This window comes from Pagrus pagrus (genome assembly GCF_965226575.1).
Source record: "Pagrus pagrus genome assembly, chromosome: 22".
Taxonomy (NCBI): Eukaryota; Metazoa; Chordata; class Actinopteri; order Spariformes; family Sparidae; genus Pagrus; species Pagrus pagrus.
The window spans coordinates 18,682,790-18,703,643 of record NC_140204.1 but is presented as its reverse complement, the minus strand read 5'-3'; the positions used below and the strand labels follow the sequence as shown (position 1 = coordinate 18,703,643).

The following is a 20,854-nucleotide window of genomic DNA, read 5'->3' as shown; positions in this document are numbered from 1 at the left end:
AAGGCAAATCGGAGATATTTTCTCTATGCGTCCTTCAGGTCTATGGATATGAACCAATTGCCTGGGCGCACAAATCGTGTCAGAGCTGTGTGCGTCAACATCCTGAACTTGTACTTTCTCATGTATTTGTTCAGAGCACGCAGATCCAATATCGGTCGCAGACCCAATATCGGTCGCAGACCCCCATCTTTCTTTGGGACCAGAAAATAGCTCGAATAGAAACCGCTCTGTCTTTCTTCCGGCGGTACTATTCGGATAGCTCCTTTGCTCAGCAGAGTTGATTTCCTCCTGCAAAATATGAGCTTTTTTCCCTTGCGCCCCCGGTTGCAAAATCATGTTGAATCTGGGGGGACGGGACGCGAACTGGAGTCTGTAACCTCTGGTTACAGTTTTCAACACCTAGTCCGACGTAACGCACGAACGCCACTGTTGAGCCTGCTCTGCTAGCGGACCTTACGGTGGTCTCACTGCTTCGCTGGGCTGTGCAGTGGCTCGTGTGGCCGCTGTACTTAGTCTTAGTCCGAGGGCAGCGCTCTAGGTGGCGCGTCGCTTCTTCTTACCCCTGTGAGTGGCAGGGGGGGCCGCTTGGTTCCCCTGTGTCACATTGGCAGTAAAGGGCTTCTTAGCCCATGCACCTTTAAGTTCAGGCGGCTTGCTCTGGGTGCCCGCCTGGGCCTGGGGCTGGCGTTTGGGGATGCGGTAACCCGGCCGGGTCACAACTTGGGCAAACCTCTGCTGAGGTGCTGCAGAAGGAGGAGGTGGCATCTTCCTGGGGAGACAGTTGAAGCGCTTCACCCTCCTTTTTCTTTTCCTCACACCGTCTCAGCATGGTGGCAACCGCCGGGCCGAATAGGCCTTTCGGGTCCACGGGAACGTCGAGGAGCTGAGCTTTCTCCCTCTGAGAGAGACTGGAGAGGTTCAGCCACCTAGCTCTCTCTTGAGCGACCATCAGGGCCATGGCTCTTCCGGAGTCTTGAACGGCACACCTGTGCAGACGCAGGCAGAAGTCCGTTACCACGCACACTTCGTCCCACAGGGCTGGGGTGGGTGAGGCTGGCATGTCATCCTGCAGTTCAGCCTGGTAGGCCAGCAGCAGATGCGATGTGTTCATGGCCCTCACTGACATGGCCACCGCTTTGTAGCTCTTCTTAGTCAATGAGGATTGAAAAAGCCCGCAGCTGTCATGGTGGACTTCTGCAAGGGATGGTGGTGGGATGCCAGCAGAGGTTCGACTGTAGGAAGGTGGGAGAAACCTCTCTCTTCCATGTCGGCCCAGTCCAGCGCCGAACCTCCCTGGACGAGGTTCTTGGCGGAGAGAGAGGACTACTCCAGGACCGGGTCGCCTCCTCCAGGCACTCAGGGAAGACCGGCAGGAACTGTCTGGCAGAGGATTTGACCTTTGGCAGCCTTCTTCCCTCGTAACGAGATGTGGTGGCCTCGGTGGGGGTTTCTGGCCACGGATCGACCCTGGACGCCTACTTTGAAGCTGGCGAGGGAGTAAAGGAGCAGTCCAGGTCCTTGTCATCATCAGACCAGAGGCTGATAGACTCGTCTCCTGATTCGAAGTCATCTCCTGCGATGTCACGAGCTCAGCCAGCAGGCAGGCTTCGGGCACATCGTGGTCAGTTAGCGGAGCAATAGCATCGAGCTGTTCACCCCAGCTAGCTCTCGTAGGGATGGTGTTTTCCTCGAGACTCCTGGCTACTCCCATCATAGGGTTTGCTGTCGACAGGCTAGCATGCACAAATACTCGCCATTGGCTTGACCATTTCCATGTTGAGGGAAGGTACAGGCTCCGACATTCTGTTAGCTCCATAAAGGATGGAAGCAGTTACTGTTTGGAGGCAGTCTAGCTGTTGCACTCAGATAGCTTTGCAGCTTCAGGTAACGTAGCATTGCGAGTTGTTAGCCCGCTCTGTGAACTGTATTGCTAGTTCAGCTACACCTGCTGTCTGAGAGGTTGCTTCTGGGAGCGAGAAGAGGTTTAAGACTGAATCGATGACGTTACGCCCGGCTTTATAAGGAGGAGGAAGTCACTCCTCCAGGGAGTGGACGTCACATCTGTCTGCCAGTCAGGACTGGCATAGTGAGAAATAGCTTCTGGGGACAAGCGCAGGGGGCGTGTCCCATAGTGAGATACCGAAACAAATGTTGAAAGAGAACTCCTTTCTGACTCTGCTGATGACACAGGTACAACTAGGAGGAGTGGGGCAACTGTTTCGACTTGGTCAAAGAGACTCTGACCTCTCCCTCACTCTGTTATTCTTGTCTGCCCTCTTCTTGTCTGCCTTTTCCTCCCTCTTCATCTCTGTCTTCCTCACTCCTGGCCACATCCTCACATACACCCTAATCATAACGTTTGAAATGAAATTGGGAATTTGATATAAACACACCAGACACACGCGTGCACCTTGGATGGAAGCACCACCCATGACACATACACACACACGGCCACTCTTCCTTCATAGGCCTTGTAACTGCCCCACGTCAGTTTAATGCATTCTTATCTATTTATTTATTTTTTGGTTCCTACCTGCCTTTAGTTGAGGCGGACTCATTCATTGTTTTGTTTCTACACGGTACCACTTTAATAATACACCGCCTGGCTGAGGGGGGAGACACAACATGGTCGATTGTCTCCACACTAAAGAGTTACAACATTAAATGTTCACAAGGAAGACGAAGAGAGAAGAAAAGACAAGATTCAGCCCTTTTGGTAGTGTGCAGCCTACGAGGTGTGTTTTATTGGCGTATTGTGTAAATTTCATTAAGCTACAACTACATTAGCATATTTATGTGATTGTTTGTTTACTTTATTTTCTAGTTCTCACGGGTCGGTCGGTGACCGTGAATAAACCCTGTTTTTAAACGATCTCGGGCCTCATGCTTTACTACCTCGGGGAGCTACAGGCCTCTTTCACAATCTGTAACATTCATTTCATTGCTCACCTGTGAACCTTCCTGTGCTCTCTCTGAAACTGATGCCTCCAGCAACTTCCTCTCCTAAACAAAGGTGCAGTGATGAAGGAATAGGCTCAAACAGTTACAGCTGTGGCACTAGCAAACCTCAGTGAATACTGAAAAGTAATATGAAATAAATGCAAACAATATCTAATAGAAATTGGCTACTGTTGTTTAATGTCAACATTTTTCAATTTTCAGCTTTCAACTTCACTTATAGGATTTCTCTTGAAAAAGGTGTCAATCTTCTCCTGCCTCTTTCTTTTCTGCATCTTAATGATACTGCATGACAAAAAGACAGTGGTAAGCTTGACAGTGACATGGGTCTGACAGGACTGTGACTAAGACTGCTAAATTTTGCTTACTTGCACCCTGAAAAGGGGAGATATAAAAATTTTTTTAAAAAACACCCACACAAAGCTTTTTCTCTGGTGTTATAAATAATGTAACAATTTACTGTTTTTAAACATTAAAATGATAATATACACTTTTCTTCCATCTTTCTTCAACAGGTATGCAAACAATGCCATCATTTTTCACTTTTTTCTCCTCAACAGGTACAATCAAACACAACAGGTAAGAATCCACAAAAGTATTCAGCTAATCAACAAACAATGCTCAAAATATCAAAATCAATTGCACTGGCAATAAACCCAAAAATAAACTGCTTAACCATGGCGATTTATACATTACATGCCACATACATAACCAAATTTAGCTAGCTGCTGAACAATATCCCAATTAGCAATTAGCATTAGTCTAAAAAACAAAATATAATACCCAAAACACTCGACATGTCAACAAAACATAAACAGAAGATCTTCCCAAACACATATCAAGCTTATTTAAAAACCTCAAAAGCATAACCACTCATTCACAGTACCTGGAAAAGGGAGATGTAAATAACCATAACTTCTTCTACCGCGGTTTCACAATGAGGCATGGTGGCTCAGAGCTCCCCCTTCCTGCCACTGGGTTTATGACAAATCAAATCAGCCACTTTTGGGTGGATATGTGCCGGTGTGAACTATGGACCTAGCTAGTTCCCGCCTCCTCAGCACGAGCTGAACAATAAATCTAACACAGCAAGAGAGGCAGGACTTAAGGCGGAACAGCCAATCATCAGCCAGCCACACTCAAGGCCGGTGTCATGTTTGAAGCAACAACAGGACATGGAGGGGGAGAGGAGGCAGCGGCAGCGAGCGCAGACACAGAGCGGCCAGAGAAACTGAGAAACTGCAGAAAAAGTGTGGGTGTTGATAGCTCTCACCGGGAAAAGTGTGGGTGTTAAAGCACCCACATCCCCCACGGGTGTGACGCCCCGTTCCAGGGATTGAACACAACAAAAAGTTTCATTCATAGATTTATTTGATCATTGATGATGCAAAATGTATATGGAAATGAAAAATAATGAAAGATAAAAGACATATATCACTGATTTGTGTTGGTGCTCATAGCCTAAGAGGAGCTTAAAAAAATAATCTGTCCTTCTAAATGTACTGGTATGTTAAGAGTTTAGATTTGCCCTTTTAGTGAGAAAAACAAAGTACCGAACCTTATCACAATAAATCTACAACGAGATGTCAGAGGATCTACATCTAAACCTACGTGAAAGCCCCCAAGAGATTCTTAGAAACTGACACTTTACTCATGCAATGCAAAAGAAACATGTCCAGTTCTAGAGCTTCACACTGGAGGACACACATTCATTGTCGGTGTTGTTCCTCTGTCTTCTTGTTCTCTTGGCCTGGTTAACACTTAAAGCAGCATAATGCAGGTTTTCAGCTTCTTGGTAACCCTGGTAACAAAGTATATAAAGAGTAGATCACAGTTTGGTTCCACAAGACAGTTAATCATGGTGCTATAAGAAGGGGAGAAATAGCTGTTCAACAGTTAATCAAAACTGAACTCACGTCAGCATTTTCTGTGGAGGAAGGTGGGACTCTTGCTCGAAACTCTGGTTGTGAAAAACAGAAAATCTTGTTTTAATCCCAAACACAAGAGAAGCTGACAGATAACAAAAAAGATAAAAGTTCCAGCTACCTGTAGGCTGGCAGCTGTTTCTCTTCTTCATCTTGTACACTGAGAAAGCCAGCAAAACCACCAGTATGGTGGTGAATGTCAAAGCTCCACTCAAGAAATACACCAAGACAGGAGAGTCCGCCTTATCTGTAGAGAGTAAGACATCAGAAAGAGAGCTTGCAGTATGTTTTTATCCAAGGGTTGGTACGGAGGTAATATGACTAGACAAATCCCTTTTATATATACAGCCAAAAGCCACACATTTACAGTCCATACAACATATGATCCTCTATCATTAAACCCTTTATTGGGATAAGTAAAACACTCTCATGGGGAAACAACCCTGCATTTTTACTACTCCTCAGATTAGCAATTTCTAAAAATAAATTACTCACCCTCAAAGTCCAGCTTGGTCCCGTCTCCAAACAGTATGTGTCCACATGAGGCAACAGCACAGTAGTAGGTCCCAGCATGAGCAAGATTCAGGCTCTTCATTGGCAAGTTGTAGACACAGGTGTGTGTTTGTGTGTTGTCTTTCCTCTCACACTGATCATTCCTGCCTCCATGGGTGTAAATGAGTCCTGGATGAGATTCTTGAGAGTGTTTGAACCAGTAAACACTGTGTTCTCCATCACAGGTCCCAGTGTGTACTGTACAGTTCAGAGTCACAGAGCCTCCTGGCTGGATGATCTCAGGAGCTGACTGATGGACCGAGGCTGGGACGTTCAAACCTGAACCCTTCACACTGACGATAATGTCCTCTAAAAATGTTAACTTGTTTGCATAGAAACTTATGCAGTAGTAAGTGGCAGAGTCAGAAATGTTCAAATCTGTGATCATCAAGTGATTTTTTCCATTTTCTGTATCCAGTGTGAAGCGTGGATTGTTCTTGAATTCTTCATAAAAAGTCACATCTTTCTCATACTTGTAGTAATTAGAGATGAGCCTTGGTTTCTGTCTTAGAGTTTGTTTATACCAGCGAAGTCTCGGAGGAACATCAGCTTTATAGAAACATTGCAAAGTCAAGTTGTCCCCAGTTTCAACAGATACAAATCTTCTCTCCTGACGATCAGATGAGGAGAATTTCAGATCAGTCGTCTGAACTGAAACTAAATAAAAGACAAAACAAATGAATAGGTAATGGTATGTGACAAATCTGGGTAATCAGTTAAATATATGAGAGACATTTGTTTGAGAGCGTACACTACACCAGATTAAAGACACAAAGAGCAACTTACCCATTTTCATCAAGAACAAACATGTGAGCAGAAAGAGAGCAAACACTGGAGATGTCATCGTGTTCAAGCTGCTGTGCTGAATGAAAGAATATTGATGGTTTCTCTACTCTTCAGAGACAAGACTGAATTTGATTGGCCGACTAAAGTGACACTCTACGTCCCATATAGGGAACACGGTCACATGCTCACTGCCATCTATAGTGTTAAGTTGTGGGTTTTGAAAAAACGTTCAGGTGGTTAGAGATATTTAAAGAACATTACGGCTCATATTTGAATTTATGTCCCCGAAAACTTCATATCCAGTAAAAACAAAGCAGTAACAAGATCAATGTCTAGTTAAAAACTGATGGTCATTATGTTTAACATGTACCAAAACAAAGATTTAAGCCATTCATTCATAGCTATTATTATATGCTAATACTCAACTCTCTTTCCAAGCTATTGTGCAGTGAAACAACATACTGTACTGTGTGATGTATTTATGGGGCTTTTTTTAAATTTACCAATAAATGTAAAACGTATGATGCTTTGATCATCACAATAAAAATTCCAATCATCAAGGCCCCACGATAAGGTACTCAAAATAAGATACTTCCTGTTATTCAAACTAAAATGTGTTTTGACTTGGATTCTAAGTTGCAGTACTGTCAAAGGTGAACTGGTAAAGGCTAGAAATGATCTAGCTGACTTCAGCCAAATTCATAGTCATAGTCGCTGCTATTATTGTTCTGTCCACCAGATGCCCCCTGGTTTTTATTTATGCTCAAACATCACAAGTTCCTCTTGGATGCTTTGTTGGTTTTTTGGTTTGTGATTTTATATGTGAGTTTCTGTTACCTGGAGCTGTTATATGACTACCTGTCGGCCTGCCTCTTGCCTGGCAGAAGAACAAGATGAAACTGTAAATGGGTGGAGTCTTCATCCAGCTTCCCAGTCAGCTATGCTGCAGCATGCTTGCCATCAGGATGATAGCCACCAGCCTTCACCCTGGCCTGCGAGCCTCCAGTCTGCACCTCAGTCTGCCAGCAGAAAGCTTGCAATCCAGTCAATTAGACCCCTTGTCTTGACCCTAGGCTGTCCATCTTAAGTCCTTTGCTCCACCCCTGACCATCCCCTACGCCACACATGGGAAAAATATGGCTTGGGACTGGCTCTGGCCGCAGACCATCTCAATCTGGCCTGTCACGACCTCCAAAAATAAAACAATTTCCAAAAAAAAATCAAATAAGGGGCAGCACGTTAATGAATCTTGACGCCAAGGACTGCAGCGAGTATGCATTGCGATTTCTATTGTTTCCAACAAAGGGTGCTGTCTACATTTCAATTGGACAATAGTCACACTGTATTTCATCTGGCTCAATTTTATCAAGGTTTTCTTCCCATTCTGTGATCATTCTGCCTTTAAAAGCTCCTTCTTTATGACAAAAAAGCGTTTTGGCGCCATCGGTATAAATAAAAGTACGGATAGCACTTACTTCCGACAACAAAACTCATAGTGAGCCTTGTGACAATAAATCTGCATGTGTGCGTGTGGTGTTTGTGTGTCTGTGTATGACTGAGAGACAGAGAGAGTGAGAAAGAGGCAAAAGAAAGTGGAACGTGAACTATTGCACACATTATGGTTTTGTAAGGTTTTTTGTACGTTATTAATAGGTTAGGCCAAATCTGAACACTGCTTTGTCAGTCATTGACCCACCCACCCACACCTGTGATATTTTCTAGTAGAGCTCATCCAAACCTACCTGACCCAAAGATAACAGAGGTCAGTTTCAAAACGTCAGTCTGTCTCGTTGCACTGTGACTCAGTGTGCGGAAGTAATTGATGAAGAACTGTCTGCTGAATTGTCAAAAAGACTTGACATACAGGCACGCACAGAGGATGCTAGTTTTGTTTGGCTCCACGTATGTGTGCAAAACTTTTTCTGTGATGAACTTTAACAAGTCACGTTACACATCATGACTGACTGCTAAACACCTGTCCTATGAGCTGCACATTTCAACATCAGACATGACGCTCGACTTGGATGGTTTGCAAAGAGAGGTGACAGTCTCAACTGTTTCCATTAGGCTTAATTACATGGATAGGCAGTGCTTTTCATGTTGTCATTCATAGATATCTAACAGTTATAATCCATATTAGCCTGGGCTTTTCTTCATTCAGTGCTGCAGGTCTGTACTGCTTTTGGTGCTTATATTCGAGTCAGTTGCACAAGTAAAGACAGTCTCACACAGTTAGACAAGTAATAACAGAGCAGAAAATGATTTGAGTAAAATGAATGAATATTTCATTAAAAATGACAATGCATTTGTTCATAGTGTCTGTAAATATAAATGGTAACACTTTATGAAAACGATCATTAGTAAGTCTTTTATAAGACATTAGTTAATGATGAACAAATCATGAACAAAACATTAATAAACCTTTGTAAATGATTAGTTAATACTAAATTAACATATCACAAATATGTTGTAAGTCATCAGCAAATGACTTGTTAACCATGGAATATTCATGAACAAATCATTAGTAAATGATTACTTAATGATTTGTTGATATATTATGAATGACTTGTGAGTGATTATAAGAAATTATTATTAATGAATGCTGTTAACATATCACAAATATGTTGCAAGTCATCTACAACTGATTAGTTAATTATGAAATATTCATGAAATAATCATTAGTAAATGTTTACCTAATGATTTGTTATGTAATGAAAGAGGCCTGTTCTTCATCTTTTATAACTCATGTGTAAATGTATTACTGAATCATCTATAAGTCATTTACAAGTGCTTTTGCATCCCCCTAATCTAAAGTGTAAACACCCCTCGCCGCATCTGAAACTTTCACACACAGAGGCGGATGCAGAGAATTGGTGCAGGATCCCCGCATGCAAACAGCTGTGTGAAAAGGGCTAGTGGTGCGGCCAGGATGCGAACCAGCGTCCCGTGGTTTAAAATACAATGGCTGGCAGCGTACTTAAAGGATAAGTACCGTTTTTTACAACCTGGACCTTATTTCTGGCAAAAGATATGGTCATTTACTCACCCAGATAACTTTGGTGTCATTCGGCGTCGTTCGGACGAAATTAGATCCAGTGTAGCGGCGATATATCCATATAATGGGAGTAACGGGGCATCGACACACAGCCTCTATATAACACATTATCTGCCACGAAACTAGTTCATTTCATCAATATTTTGTTACGATATGCTAGCGCTATTAGCCTCTGAGTCCGGGCTCGTCTATTGTCAACATCCGGGGTCTGTAGGCTGATCTACTACCTCTGACCTGGAAGATGTCGTCTCTGAGCTGCGCGCGCACCCGCGACAGCGCGCCTTGTTTACCTGTAGCTGCTGCTGCTAGTTTGACCCCGGATGTTGATAACGGACGAGCCCGGACTCAGAGGCTAATAGCGCTAGCATATCGTAACAAAATATTGATGAAATTAACTAGTTTCGTGGCAGATAATGCGTTATATAGAGGCTGTGTGTCGCTGCCCCGTCTCTCCCATTATATGGATATATCGCCGCTACACTGGATCTAATTTCGTCCGAACGACGCCGAATGACACCAAAGTTATCTGGGTGAGTAAATGACCATATCTTTTGCCAGAAATAAGGTCCAGGTTGTAAAAAACGGTACTTATCCTTTAACCACTTGACTATCATATCATACCTACGTTAACATGAGTATACTATAAAACATATATCCACTAATATTACATTTAAAAAAATCTAAACTACGATAACTCTTTTTAGGATTACTTAAGTTTAATTATACATAAATATGCTGGCGTCTTAAATAGGTGACAATTCAAGTAGCTGGTTAATGTGGTAAATTGGTGTATTTTGAGAGAAGCAGTTTTACAAACAGACCATACTGTATACCCGCCCCTAAGGAGCACTCAAAAAAAGGCGAAGGAACGCACTCAAGGCGGCATCCGTCATTTGATTGGTCCACACTCTAGCTGTCTTGCTATTGCGCAGGGAGGGACAGCCTTAAGTCTGAGCAGACACCTCAACCTGAGAGGAGGTGCTTGTTCTGAGTGCGTGCACTTTAGATCTGAGGGCGTAGATTTTAGATCTGAGCGAGCAAAGGACATATTTGAATGTGAGCGAAATTTTTGTGTGCAAGAAGAAGAAATGTGAGCACAAGCCTCCGATTTTTGAGTTCATTTTGAAAGAAAGCAGCAGACATCTCAGTGCGAGCACACAATGTGAGTATGAGGAGAATAAATCTGAGCACGAGAAGGAGCTGTCACTGAAAAGGAATGAAATCATGCTCTCAAACTGAAAATCTACGCTCTTGATTAAAAATAGGATAATTCTTCCATACTAAAATGGTATGCTACTTCCTTGGTACATGAAAAGTAGAAATTTAAGATTAGAGGGCTGCTGAAAAGTTTGTAAATAACTTACTTACATATATAGATAATTTGTGGCAGGTAAGGAAGAACTACAAATGATATGAACACATTCTCTGGTGATGAAGTGTTTACACTTTAGATTAGGGGGATGCAAAAGCACTTGTAAATGACTTATAGATGATTCAGTAATACATTTACACATGAGTTATAAAAGAACAGGCCTCTTTCATTACATAACAAATCATTAAGTAATCATTTACTAATGATTTGTTCATGAATATTCCATGGTTAACAAGTCATTTGCTGATGACTTACAACATATTTGTGATATGTTAATTTAGTATTAACTAATCATTTACAAAGGTTTATTAATGTTTTGTTCATCATTAACTAATGTCTTATAAAGGACTTGCTAATGATCGTTATTATAAAGTGTTACCATATAATTAATATTTTCTGCAATTATTGGTGTAAATATGTTTTCCAATGGTGAACATTACATTTTGACAGTTGTGACACAGTCTGCCTAGAGTCCGTATTTTTGATGTAATGCAAAGGGTTTCATCAGTGACCTGTGCAGTAGTACATATCAGGCAATTGGCAAAGTATAAGCAAATTTAAAAGTTCATACTGCACCACTTAAGTTGTAAACTCAGTGAGTAACCCAGTTTTACACATACAGCTGTAAAAGATCTTGTATTTGGAAACATGTCACCAGACCATCTGGGTGGGAAAATATCCTGTTGTAGAGCAGTGTGTCCAATGTGTACCAAATTCATGTAGTTCATCATAATTCTGCACTGTGTGTTTAATGTTTTGATTGAATTTCCCAATTTGTGGCCCTCTGGAAAAAAATATTGCCCACCCCTACCCTTCCTGCTTGCCTTGTGGTCCTGGAGCTCAGTTAATGAAGATAGTTTGCCATTAATCAGAAAATTGGACAGCAATGGTGAGGAAAGAGGCAATGGAGATCAGAAGAATGAGAAAAGGAGTTCAATGGGGAGACTATGATGACCTTGGAGGATATATGTTACATGTGTGCCCTTTTGAAGTTGCATTACAAGTCGACATGTAAATCTTGTTCCTCTCAACAGTTGGAACTACTACAGGGACCGTCTGAGTCACCTGCAGGGCACCTTAAACCTAGACAGTCTCCTCATGCATGTAATATCTTAAATGTACTCGACCCGTTTAAGCATTTTATACTTTTCTTCTTGTAATCTGTCTGTGCCAGTGAAGGTAATCAAATCCAAATAGTAATGGTTGTATTGGCCATCGACAGCATTTTTAATCCTCACATGACTAACTCCATAATAATAATAATAATAATAATAATAATAATAATAATAATAATAATAATAATAATAATGCTTGGGAGCATCCATTAATCACAGTCTTTGGTAAATATGAGTCATAAAAGCTTAGTGTAAAAGTTCAGACTCATATGCATCTCAGATGTCGGTTGTGTTAAATACATCGTTTGAATTGTAAATGTTGTTTCATCTGCACCAAATGTGAGTCCTAAAGGCTGTTCAGAGGTGATCTTTTGTTTTTTAGGCCATTGGCGATGTATTGATAAGGTCAGTCACATGCTTTGATGATACGAGTGGCCCTTCCAGGGATTGAACACAACAAAAAGTTTCATTCATAGATTCATTTGATCATTGATGATGCAAAATGTACATGGAAATGAAAAAGAATGAAAGACAAAAGACAAATAATATCACTGATTTGTGTTGGTGCTCATAGCCTAAGAGGAGCTTGAAAAAATCAATCCGTCCTTCTAAACGTGCTGGTATGTTCAGAGTTTAGTTACATGTTTTAAGTTAGAAAACAAAGTAGCTACAGAACCTTATCACAATAAAATTACAAAGAGACGTCAGAGGATCTACATCTAAACCTACGTGAAAGCCCCCAAGAGATTCTTAGAAACTGACACTTTACTCATGCAATGCAAAAGAAACATGTCCAGTTCTAGAGCTTCACACTGGAGTACACACATTCATTGTCGGTGTTGTTCCTTTGTCTTCTTGTTCTCTTGGCCTGGTTAACACTTAAAGCAGCATAATGCAGGTTTTCAGCTTCTTGGTAACCCTGGTAACAAAGTATGTAAAGAGTAGATCACAGTTTGTTTCCACAAGACAGTTAATCATGGTGCTGTAAGAAGGGGAGAAATAGCTGTTCAACAGTTAATCAAAACTGAACTCACCTCAGCATTTTCTGTGGAGGAAGGTGGGACTCTTGCTCGAGACTCTGGTTGTAAAACAGAAAATCTTGTTTTAATCCCAAACACAAGAGAACACAAGCTGACAGATAACAAAAAAGATAAAAGTTCCAGCTACCTGTAGGCTGGCAGCTGTTTCTCTTCTTCATCTTGTACACTGAGAAAGCCAGCAAAACCACCAGTATGGTGGTGAATGTCAAAGCTCCACTCAAGAAATACACCCAGACAGGAGAGTCCACCTTATCTGTAGAGAGTAAGACAAAGAGAGCTTGCAGTATGTTTTTATCCAAGGGTTGGTACGGAGGTAATATGACTAGACAAATCCATTTTATATATACAGCCAAAAGCCACACATTTACAGTCCGTACAGCATATGATCCTCTATCATTAAACCCTTTATTGGGATAAGTAAAACACTCTCATGGGGAAACAACCATCGCATTTTTTACTCCTCCTCAGATTAGCAATTTCTAACAATAAATTACTCACCCTCAAAGTCCAGCTTGGTCCCGTCTCCAAACAGTATGTGTCCACATGAGGCAACAGCACAGTAGTAGGTCCCAGCATGAGAAAGATTCAGGCTCTTCGTTGGCAAGTTGTAGACACAGGTGTGTGTTTGTGTGTTGTCTTTCCTCTCACACTGATCATTCCTGCCTCCATGGGTGTAAATGAGTCCTGGATGAGATTCTTGAGAGTGTTTGAACCAGTAAACACTGTGTTCTCCATCACAGGTCCCAGTGTGTACTGTACAGTTCAGAGTCACAGAGCCTCCTGGCTGGATGATCTCAGGAGCTGACTGATGGACCGAGGCTGGGATGTTCAAACCTGAACCCTTCACACTGACGGTAATGTCCTCTAAAAATGTTAACTTGTTTCCATAGAAACTTATGCAGTAGTAAGTGGCCGAGTCTGAAATGTTCAAATCTGTGATCATCAAGTGATTTTTACCATTTTCTGTATCCAGTGTGAAGCGTGAATTGTTCTTGAATTCTTCATAAAAAGTCACATCTTTCTGATACTTGAAGTAATAAGAGATGAGCCTTGGTTTCTGTCTTAGAGTTTGTTTATACCAGTGAAGTCTCGGATGAACATCAGCTTTATAGAAACATTGCAAAGTCAACTTGTCCCCAGTTTCAACAGATACAAACTTTCTCTCCTGACGATCAGATGAGGAGAATTTCAGATCAGTCGTCTGAGCTGAAATTAGATAAAAGACAAAACAAATGAAGAGTTGATGTAATGTGACAAATCTGGGTAATCAGTTAAATACATGAGAGACATTTGTTTGAGAGCGTACACTACACCAGATTAAAGTCACAAAGAGCAACTTACCCATTTTCATCAAGAACAAACATGTGAGCAGAAAGAGAGCAAACACTGGAGATGTCATCGTGTTCAAGCTGCTGTGCTGAATGAAAGAATATTGATGGTTTCTCTACTCCTCAGAGACAAGACTGAATTTGATTGGCCGACTAAAGTGACACTCTACGTCCCATATAGGGAACATGATCACATGCTCACTGCCATCTATAGTGTTAAGTTGTGGGTTTTGAAAAAACTTTCAAGTGGTTAGAGATATATGAAGAACGTTACGGCTCCTGATTGGAGCTTAAATCCCTGAAAAACAAAAGCATATCTTCATATCCAATATAAACACAGCAATAACAAACAGTTCCTTGCATTTATGCTCAATATCTGGATAAAAACTGAGGTCAAAACAAAGATTTGAGCCGTTCATCCATTGCTATTACTTATACTGATATTCAACTCTCTTTTCAGGCTGTGGTAGAGTGAAGCAAGACTGTACTATGTGATGTATTTAAAACGTAAGACGCTTTGATTGTCATAATTGTTTTGATTGTCAAAATTGTATTGATCTAAGCCTGCATGATTACTCAAAATAAGATCTTTTTATATTACTCCAACTAAAACGTATTCTGACTAGCACTTTAAGTTGCAGTATCGTCAAATGTGACCTGATGAAGAATCTACTGTTTTGGATCTTTAATGCAAGTGTTATTATGATACAGGGATATTCTGTTAGTGCAATCGACCTCTCATCTTGCATCTTTTTGCTGCTTAGAACGCCTAACACAGTGATATCTCTGTTAGGCAATAAATGATCTAGCCGACCTGCGCATGTTTGTTTACAACCCTAAATGTTTTAGCTAGAAAGCAGGGGAGCGCCGACCAATCAAAATCTGCCTCTGTCCCTCTCTTCAACCACATTCTCACTTCCTCTTCCTCAAACAGTCATTATTCTTGATCTGTCCACTAGATTCCCTCAGATTTTTATCTCCTGTCTGGGTCATTGCATGTCATTGCTGCCCCCCGCCCTGCCGGCCTCTAGAGAAGCTCCATGTGAGTTGCCTGCATCCAGGCCAGCAGCTCTGCCCTTCTGCCCTGCCTCTTGGTTATCTCCCCAGTCCTGCTCCATGCGTCTATGTTGACTGCAGACCATCCACCTCAAGTCTTCTGCTCCACCCCTTCCAGCTCCCATGCCATTTGTCTGAGATCCCCAGCTTGATTCTTTCGTCCCCACTCGTTTCACTGGTTCCCCCTAAAGATGTTTTGTTCCTTGATTACCTGCATGCCTGTCTGTCTGTCTGTCTGTCTGTCTGCCTTATGGTCCTACTCTTGTCCTGCTCACACAGGTCGTGACACTGACCAACAGCTAATGCTAATGGATAGTAACAGTCAGAAACTCTCAGTTCCTGTCAAGGGCCTCACACTATGTTAATCTGTCTGTCTGTGAAACAATAGCATTAGAAAACTTAGTTAGCTCAGCAGCTAGCTGAGAGCTGTCGACAATGTAGATGATATCGGTCAGCTTTCATTTTCAGGCGTGGCACGTGGCAAAGAGGAGTGCTTTCACTAGAGTGTTATCATCCTAGCTTTCAACCTCATGATTTAATCATTTCCTGTGTAATATACTGTTTTGTAGCACTCAACATCTGGGCAGTTTTCACTGTATTAGTTATTTCCCTCCTCTGAGGCATTACAGCTGATTACTCCTTTCGTCTTTGCCATGACTGCTGTGACATGTTTAGGGTGTGTCTGCCATGTTTGTCTTGCAATGTGTGTGTATGTTTTTATTGTGGATGTTCAATCTTGTGCCAAAACTGCAAAACCAATCTCCCTCTGGAATCATGATCAAAAATCAAAACTTGTGCAATGATGCATTAGCATGCTGCAGGTAGTAATGTCTCATAAGAGAGTCTCACATTTACAGGTCAAGTTTTACCACTCACTCACTAAATGTGGCGGCTGAGGTCGTCATCATGAATGTGGTGTGAGTTACTTCTGTATTGAACAAGCACACATAATGTTTGAAACGCAAGTATTTCCAAACTTTCATTATGTTTATTTGATTATTAACAACATAAAATTCACTTACAAAAATATAGCATGATTTGATTGGATATTGACATTGAATTTATTAAACATAGAAAGAGAAAGTATCTGTGACAATCTAGATCCTAAAAGCACATGAGCAGCTTCTATGGCGACATTAAATCTGAATATACAAGAATGATTCATTAATAATAACCTCATAGTTTCAGATACGTGGTTTATATGCAACAAACAAAGAGACACAAAAAGTATCCTAAATATACAGATGAGCAAAGTGTAGAGCAGTTTAATGAGGGCTGCGGGCCACAAAGAAATTGTGCAAGCATTTTAAGATCAAACTTAAATCTAAATCTACATTACCAGATCACAATTTCTTATTCACAAGTACAAATGTAATGAGTCCATTTCTACTGCTTTACTCTGTGGTACACACACTCACTCCAGGTCTGATCCCTCTGTCTTCTTGATCTCTTCGCCAGGTTGACACTTAAAGCAGCGTAATAGAGGTTTTCTGTTTTTTGGTAACCCTGGTAACAAAATATACATTACATATAGTTATTTTGCTCTTCACAGAAAACATGTGTTGTGCAGTAAAACAATGTGTCTGAATAGATTTTTATTCACCTCTGGATTTTCTTTGGAGGGAGCTGAACATCCTGATCGAGACTCTGCGAGTGAAACAGAAAAAGCTTTTTATTCAAAGTCATGTTCATTAAATACAAGCTGTCACACACAGACAGTGTTAGTTACCTGAAGTTTGGCAGCATTTTCCCTTGTTCATCGTGCACACTGAGAAAGCCAGTAAAACAGCCAGGATGGTGGTGAATGCCGAAACTCCCCTCCAGAAATACACCAAGGCAACATCATCTGTATAGAACCAATCAGGTAGTTTTTTTGTATTTTCCATTTCTGTCCCAAGTACTTATGAGATGGACCAGTAGTTACTCACCCTCAAAGTCCAGCTTGGTCCCGTTTCCAAACAGTATGTGTCCACATGAGGCAACAGCACAGTAGTAGGTCCCAGCATGAGAAAGATTCAGGCTCTTCATTGGCAAGTTGTAGACACAGGTGTGTGTTTGTGTGTTGTCTTTCCTCTCACACTGATCATTCCTGCCTCCATGGGTGTAAATGAGTCCTGGATGAGATTCTTGAGAGTGTTTGAACCAGTAAACACTGTGTTCTCCATCACAGGTCCCAGTGTGTACTGTACAGTTCAGAGTCACAGAGCCTCCTGGCTGGATGATCTCAGATGCCGACTGATTGACCGAGGCTGGGATGTTCAAACCTGAACCCTTCACACTGACGGTAATGGTTTCTAAAATTTTTAGCATGTTTAAATAGCACCTCATGCAGTAATAGGTAGCCGAGTCTGAAATGTTCAAATCTGTGATGGTCAAGTAGTTTTTGCCATCTTCCGTGTCCAGTGTGAAGCGTGGATTGCTCTTGAAGTCGTCATAAAAGGTGCCCCTTTTCTCATAGAAGTAGTAAGTAGAGATGAGCTGTGGTTTCTGTCCCAGAGGTTGTTTATACCAGTAAAGCTTTGCAGCAATATCACCCATATAGAAACACGGCAAAGTCAAGCTGTCCCCAATTCTAACTGATACAAAATCACTCTCCTGATGAGTAGATGAGAATTTGAGAGCAGTTGTCTGTGCTGAAGTGAAACAAAAGACAAAATGAAGTTAAATTGAATTACTTTTTTTTTTTCTTAAATTCAGTGAAATCAGTACATGAAAAATAATAGAAACGTTTGTTCCACTCGTACACTAAAAATTAGAGGTTGAATAACAAAAACGCTCCTTACCCGTTTGTCCCCAAAACAGCCATGTGAGACAGAAAGCAAACGCTGACGATGTCATCGTGTTCAAACTGCCGTGTGAAATGAAAAGAACGTAGATTGCCTCTCTGCCCTTTAGCGACGAGGGCGTGTGTGATTGTGCAAGCTGAAGTGACGCCGTGCTGTGCATGTTCACCGCCTCATATAGTGTCAAGTTTTGTCCACATGGTGAGGAAGTAGGTTATATACTGTAGAAGAGCCCCATTTTGACTTTAGATTTAAAATCCATGAAAATAACCTCCATATCTGATATAAACAGGCAACAGGACACAGTGGACGCTCAGAGCTCCATATTCAGTTATTCAGTTTCATTTCCCTCAGCTGTACTGGACAGGCTGCAGAGATCAAATAAGAGAAGTCCTACGTCTAGCGGTAGTGGAATAACTACGACGAGGCATGAAGTGGACATGCTTTTAACTTTTACGTTGCACGCTTTTGGTCTCACAGAGTCGACATAATGGCATGAATCTGACCTGTTGTCTTTGAGTGTTAATGTATGCTTTAAGGGATATCCGTGTGAGAGGCACTCTTGCATCCTGCTGAAAACCACAAAAGGGGGCTGCCAGAAAAGAGAAGACACTACAAAAAGCAAAGGTCATCCAGCTGACAGTATTCAATGCTTCATCACTTTATCTCAATTTTCATTAACACGAGGGACAAAACATTTTAGCATGCATAATAACTATAGTACCTCATAAAGGTTTTGCTCCTGTTACATCTGGTCAACACTGGCTACATGTGCAGCACGTCAGCATCCGCCTTGGTGCTGCTGTACACTCGGACGCACCACAGTTCACAGGAAGTGTAGTTACACATGAACTACCTGTGTCACTACTACTTCACTATGTGTTTCCTTGAGGTCTAAAAAAAAGCTTGAGTGCATCTATTTCCTCCTCGATCATTTTCAAAGTGTCACCATTGCCAGCTCTCAGTCTGCAGAGACGCTCAGAACCAAAGTCCTTTTAGAGAAGTCTCGGCCCTCAGCAGCCATCTTTAGGCAGTTATTTTGGGCTGACAAGACCAGGCCCCTATCTAAATCAACATGGAGGATGCCATTTCTTACTTTCAATGGTCACCTGGATATAAACATAGTATGTATAGAATCATCAGACAAATCTGATAAAAAATACTTAAAAATGCCTTTTTTTTCCCATGATACACTTATAGTATATTTCACGTGTGTAAGGTTTCACATGGTTTCAGACAGAAGTTCATACATATGTGATATTTAATAACAAAAAAGTGCATACAAAAACATAAACAGGGATGTGTAAAAAAGCCACTGAGAGAAAGAACAAAAATGGGCCATGACATACTTGATCCTTAAAAGCTCATGTGTCGCTTGAGCAGCATCAAATAATCTGACCTTAAAAAAATGTACTGGTTTGATTAGATAGAGACTATATTCTAAACACCAGAGGGTAGAGGGCTGTCTATGTGAACATTACTAAACCTTACCTAATCTCATCGTCTCATTGATAACAGACCAACGGGAAGAAAAAAGAAAGTATTCACCTCAAGATCTACCTTTAAATTTACTTGAGAAGTAACAAATCAAAAAGTTTCATTTCCACTCAAAAAGGGGAAATGAGACATGTCGAGCTCTACGGCTTCACATTGGAGTACACACATTCAATAACGGTGCTGTCCCTCTGTTGTCCTGATCTGTCGGACTGGTTAAAACGTACAGTCGCATAATGGAGGTTGTCTGCCTCTTGGGAACCCTGGCAACAAAACAAGTCAAAATGTATCGCAGTAGCCTGACAAAAATAACGTCCACAAAAAATGATTACATTCTATGTAATTGTAATTTGAGTGGAAATTCATTCGAGAAAAGTCTTACCTCATCATTTGCTGTGGTGGGAGCTGACAAACTTGCTTGAAAATCTGACAGAGTAACAGACAAATCCTTTTTTATTGAAAATCCATCTTCAGTAGACACAAGAATATAGATTTGACTACTCCACCTTGGAGTCTGAAACTGTTTCTCTTCATTATCTTGATCGCTGTGCAAGCCAGTATAACAACCACGATGGTGGTGAATGCCAAAGCTCCACTCAAGAAGTACGCCAAGACCTCACAGTCCACCCCTGTAGAGAGACAGACGCCAGAAACAGAGCTTTGGGCTTTTACCTTTGTGTTTATGTGATGTTCGATTAAGGTCTAATGTTCCTCAGATGAGGCAGCCTGTTGTAGAAAGTTGCTCACCATTCAGCCAGACCAGCTTGCTCCCATCTCCAGATGAATCCTCTACAGTGACATTAATACTCTCTGAAATGTCCAATGTGTTTGAATCCCAACTTGCGCAGAAGTAAGCAGCTGAGTCTGAGATGTTCAAATTCGTGATTGTCAGGTTATTTGTACTATTTTCAGGGTCCAGTGTGAAGCGTGTACTGTTCTTGAATTCACCATAAAAAGTGCCATTTTTTCCAAACTTGTAGAACGTCGCGATGGGCTGTGGTTTCTGTCCCAGAGGTTGTTTGTACCAGTTAAGCCTTGCAGCAACGTCAGCTTTACAGAAACATGGCAAAGTGAAGCTGTCCCCAGTTTTTACTGATAAAAAACCTCCGTCTGGATGAACAGACGAGGACGACATCAGAGCAGTTGTCTGAGCTGAAATGAAATGAGAGACAAAACAAACACACAGTTACTTCTCAGAATCAGAACAATCATTACATCAGACACATTAGTATGAGGAGTAACCATACATTGAAAAATGAATACTTGAATCAACAAACTCAACTCACCCGTTATCCCCAAGAACAAACATGTCAGATGGAAGACAAACTTTGGGGATGTCATCGTAACAAATTTGTGTGTTGAATGACATTAACTTGATCTTTTCTCCGCT

At 41.5% G+C, this 20,854-nt stretch overlaps 1 protein-coding gene across 1 annotated transcript; it reads right to left on the bottom strand.

Moving 5' to 3' along the window:
* Positions 1-4,639: 4,639 nt before the first annotated feature.
* LOC311251301 (uncharacterized protein) lies at positions 4,640-6,277 on the bottom strand (the record flags this gene model as incomplete). Its single annotated transcript, XM_084343676.1, has 5 exons — positions 6,222-6,277; positions 5,379-6,092; positions 5,005-5,130; positions 4,875-4,918; positions 4,640-4,759 (listed from the first exon to the last, which is right to left on the bottom strand). Exons 1-5 carry the CDS (start codon positions 6,229-6,231, stop codon positions 4,640-4,642), a joined length of 1,014 nt encoding a protein of 337 aa, XP_084199802.1. The 5' UTR covers positions 6,232-6,277.
* Positions 6,278-20,854: the final 14,577 nt, after the last annotated feature.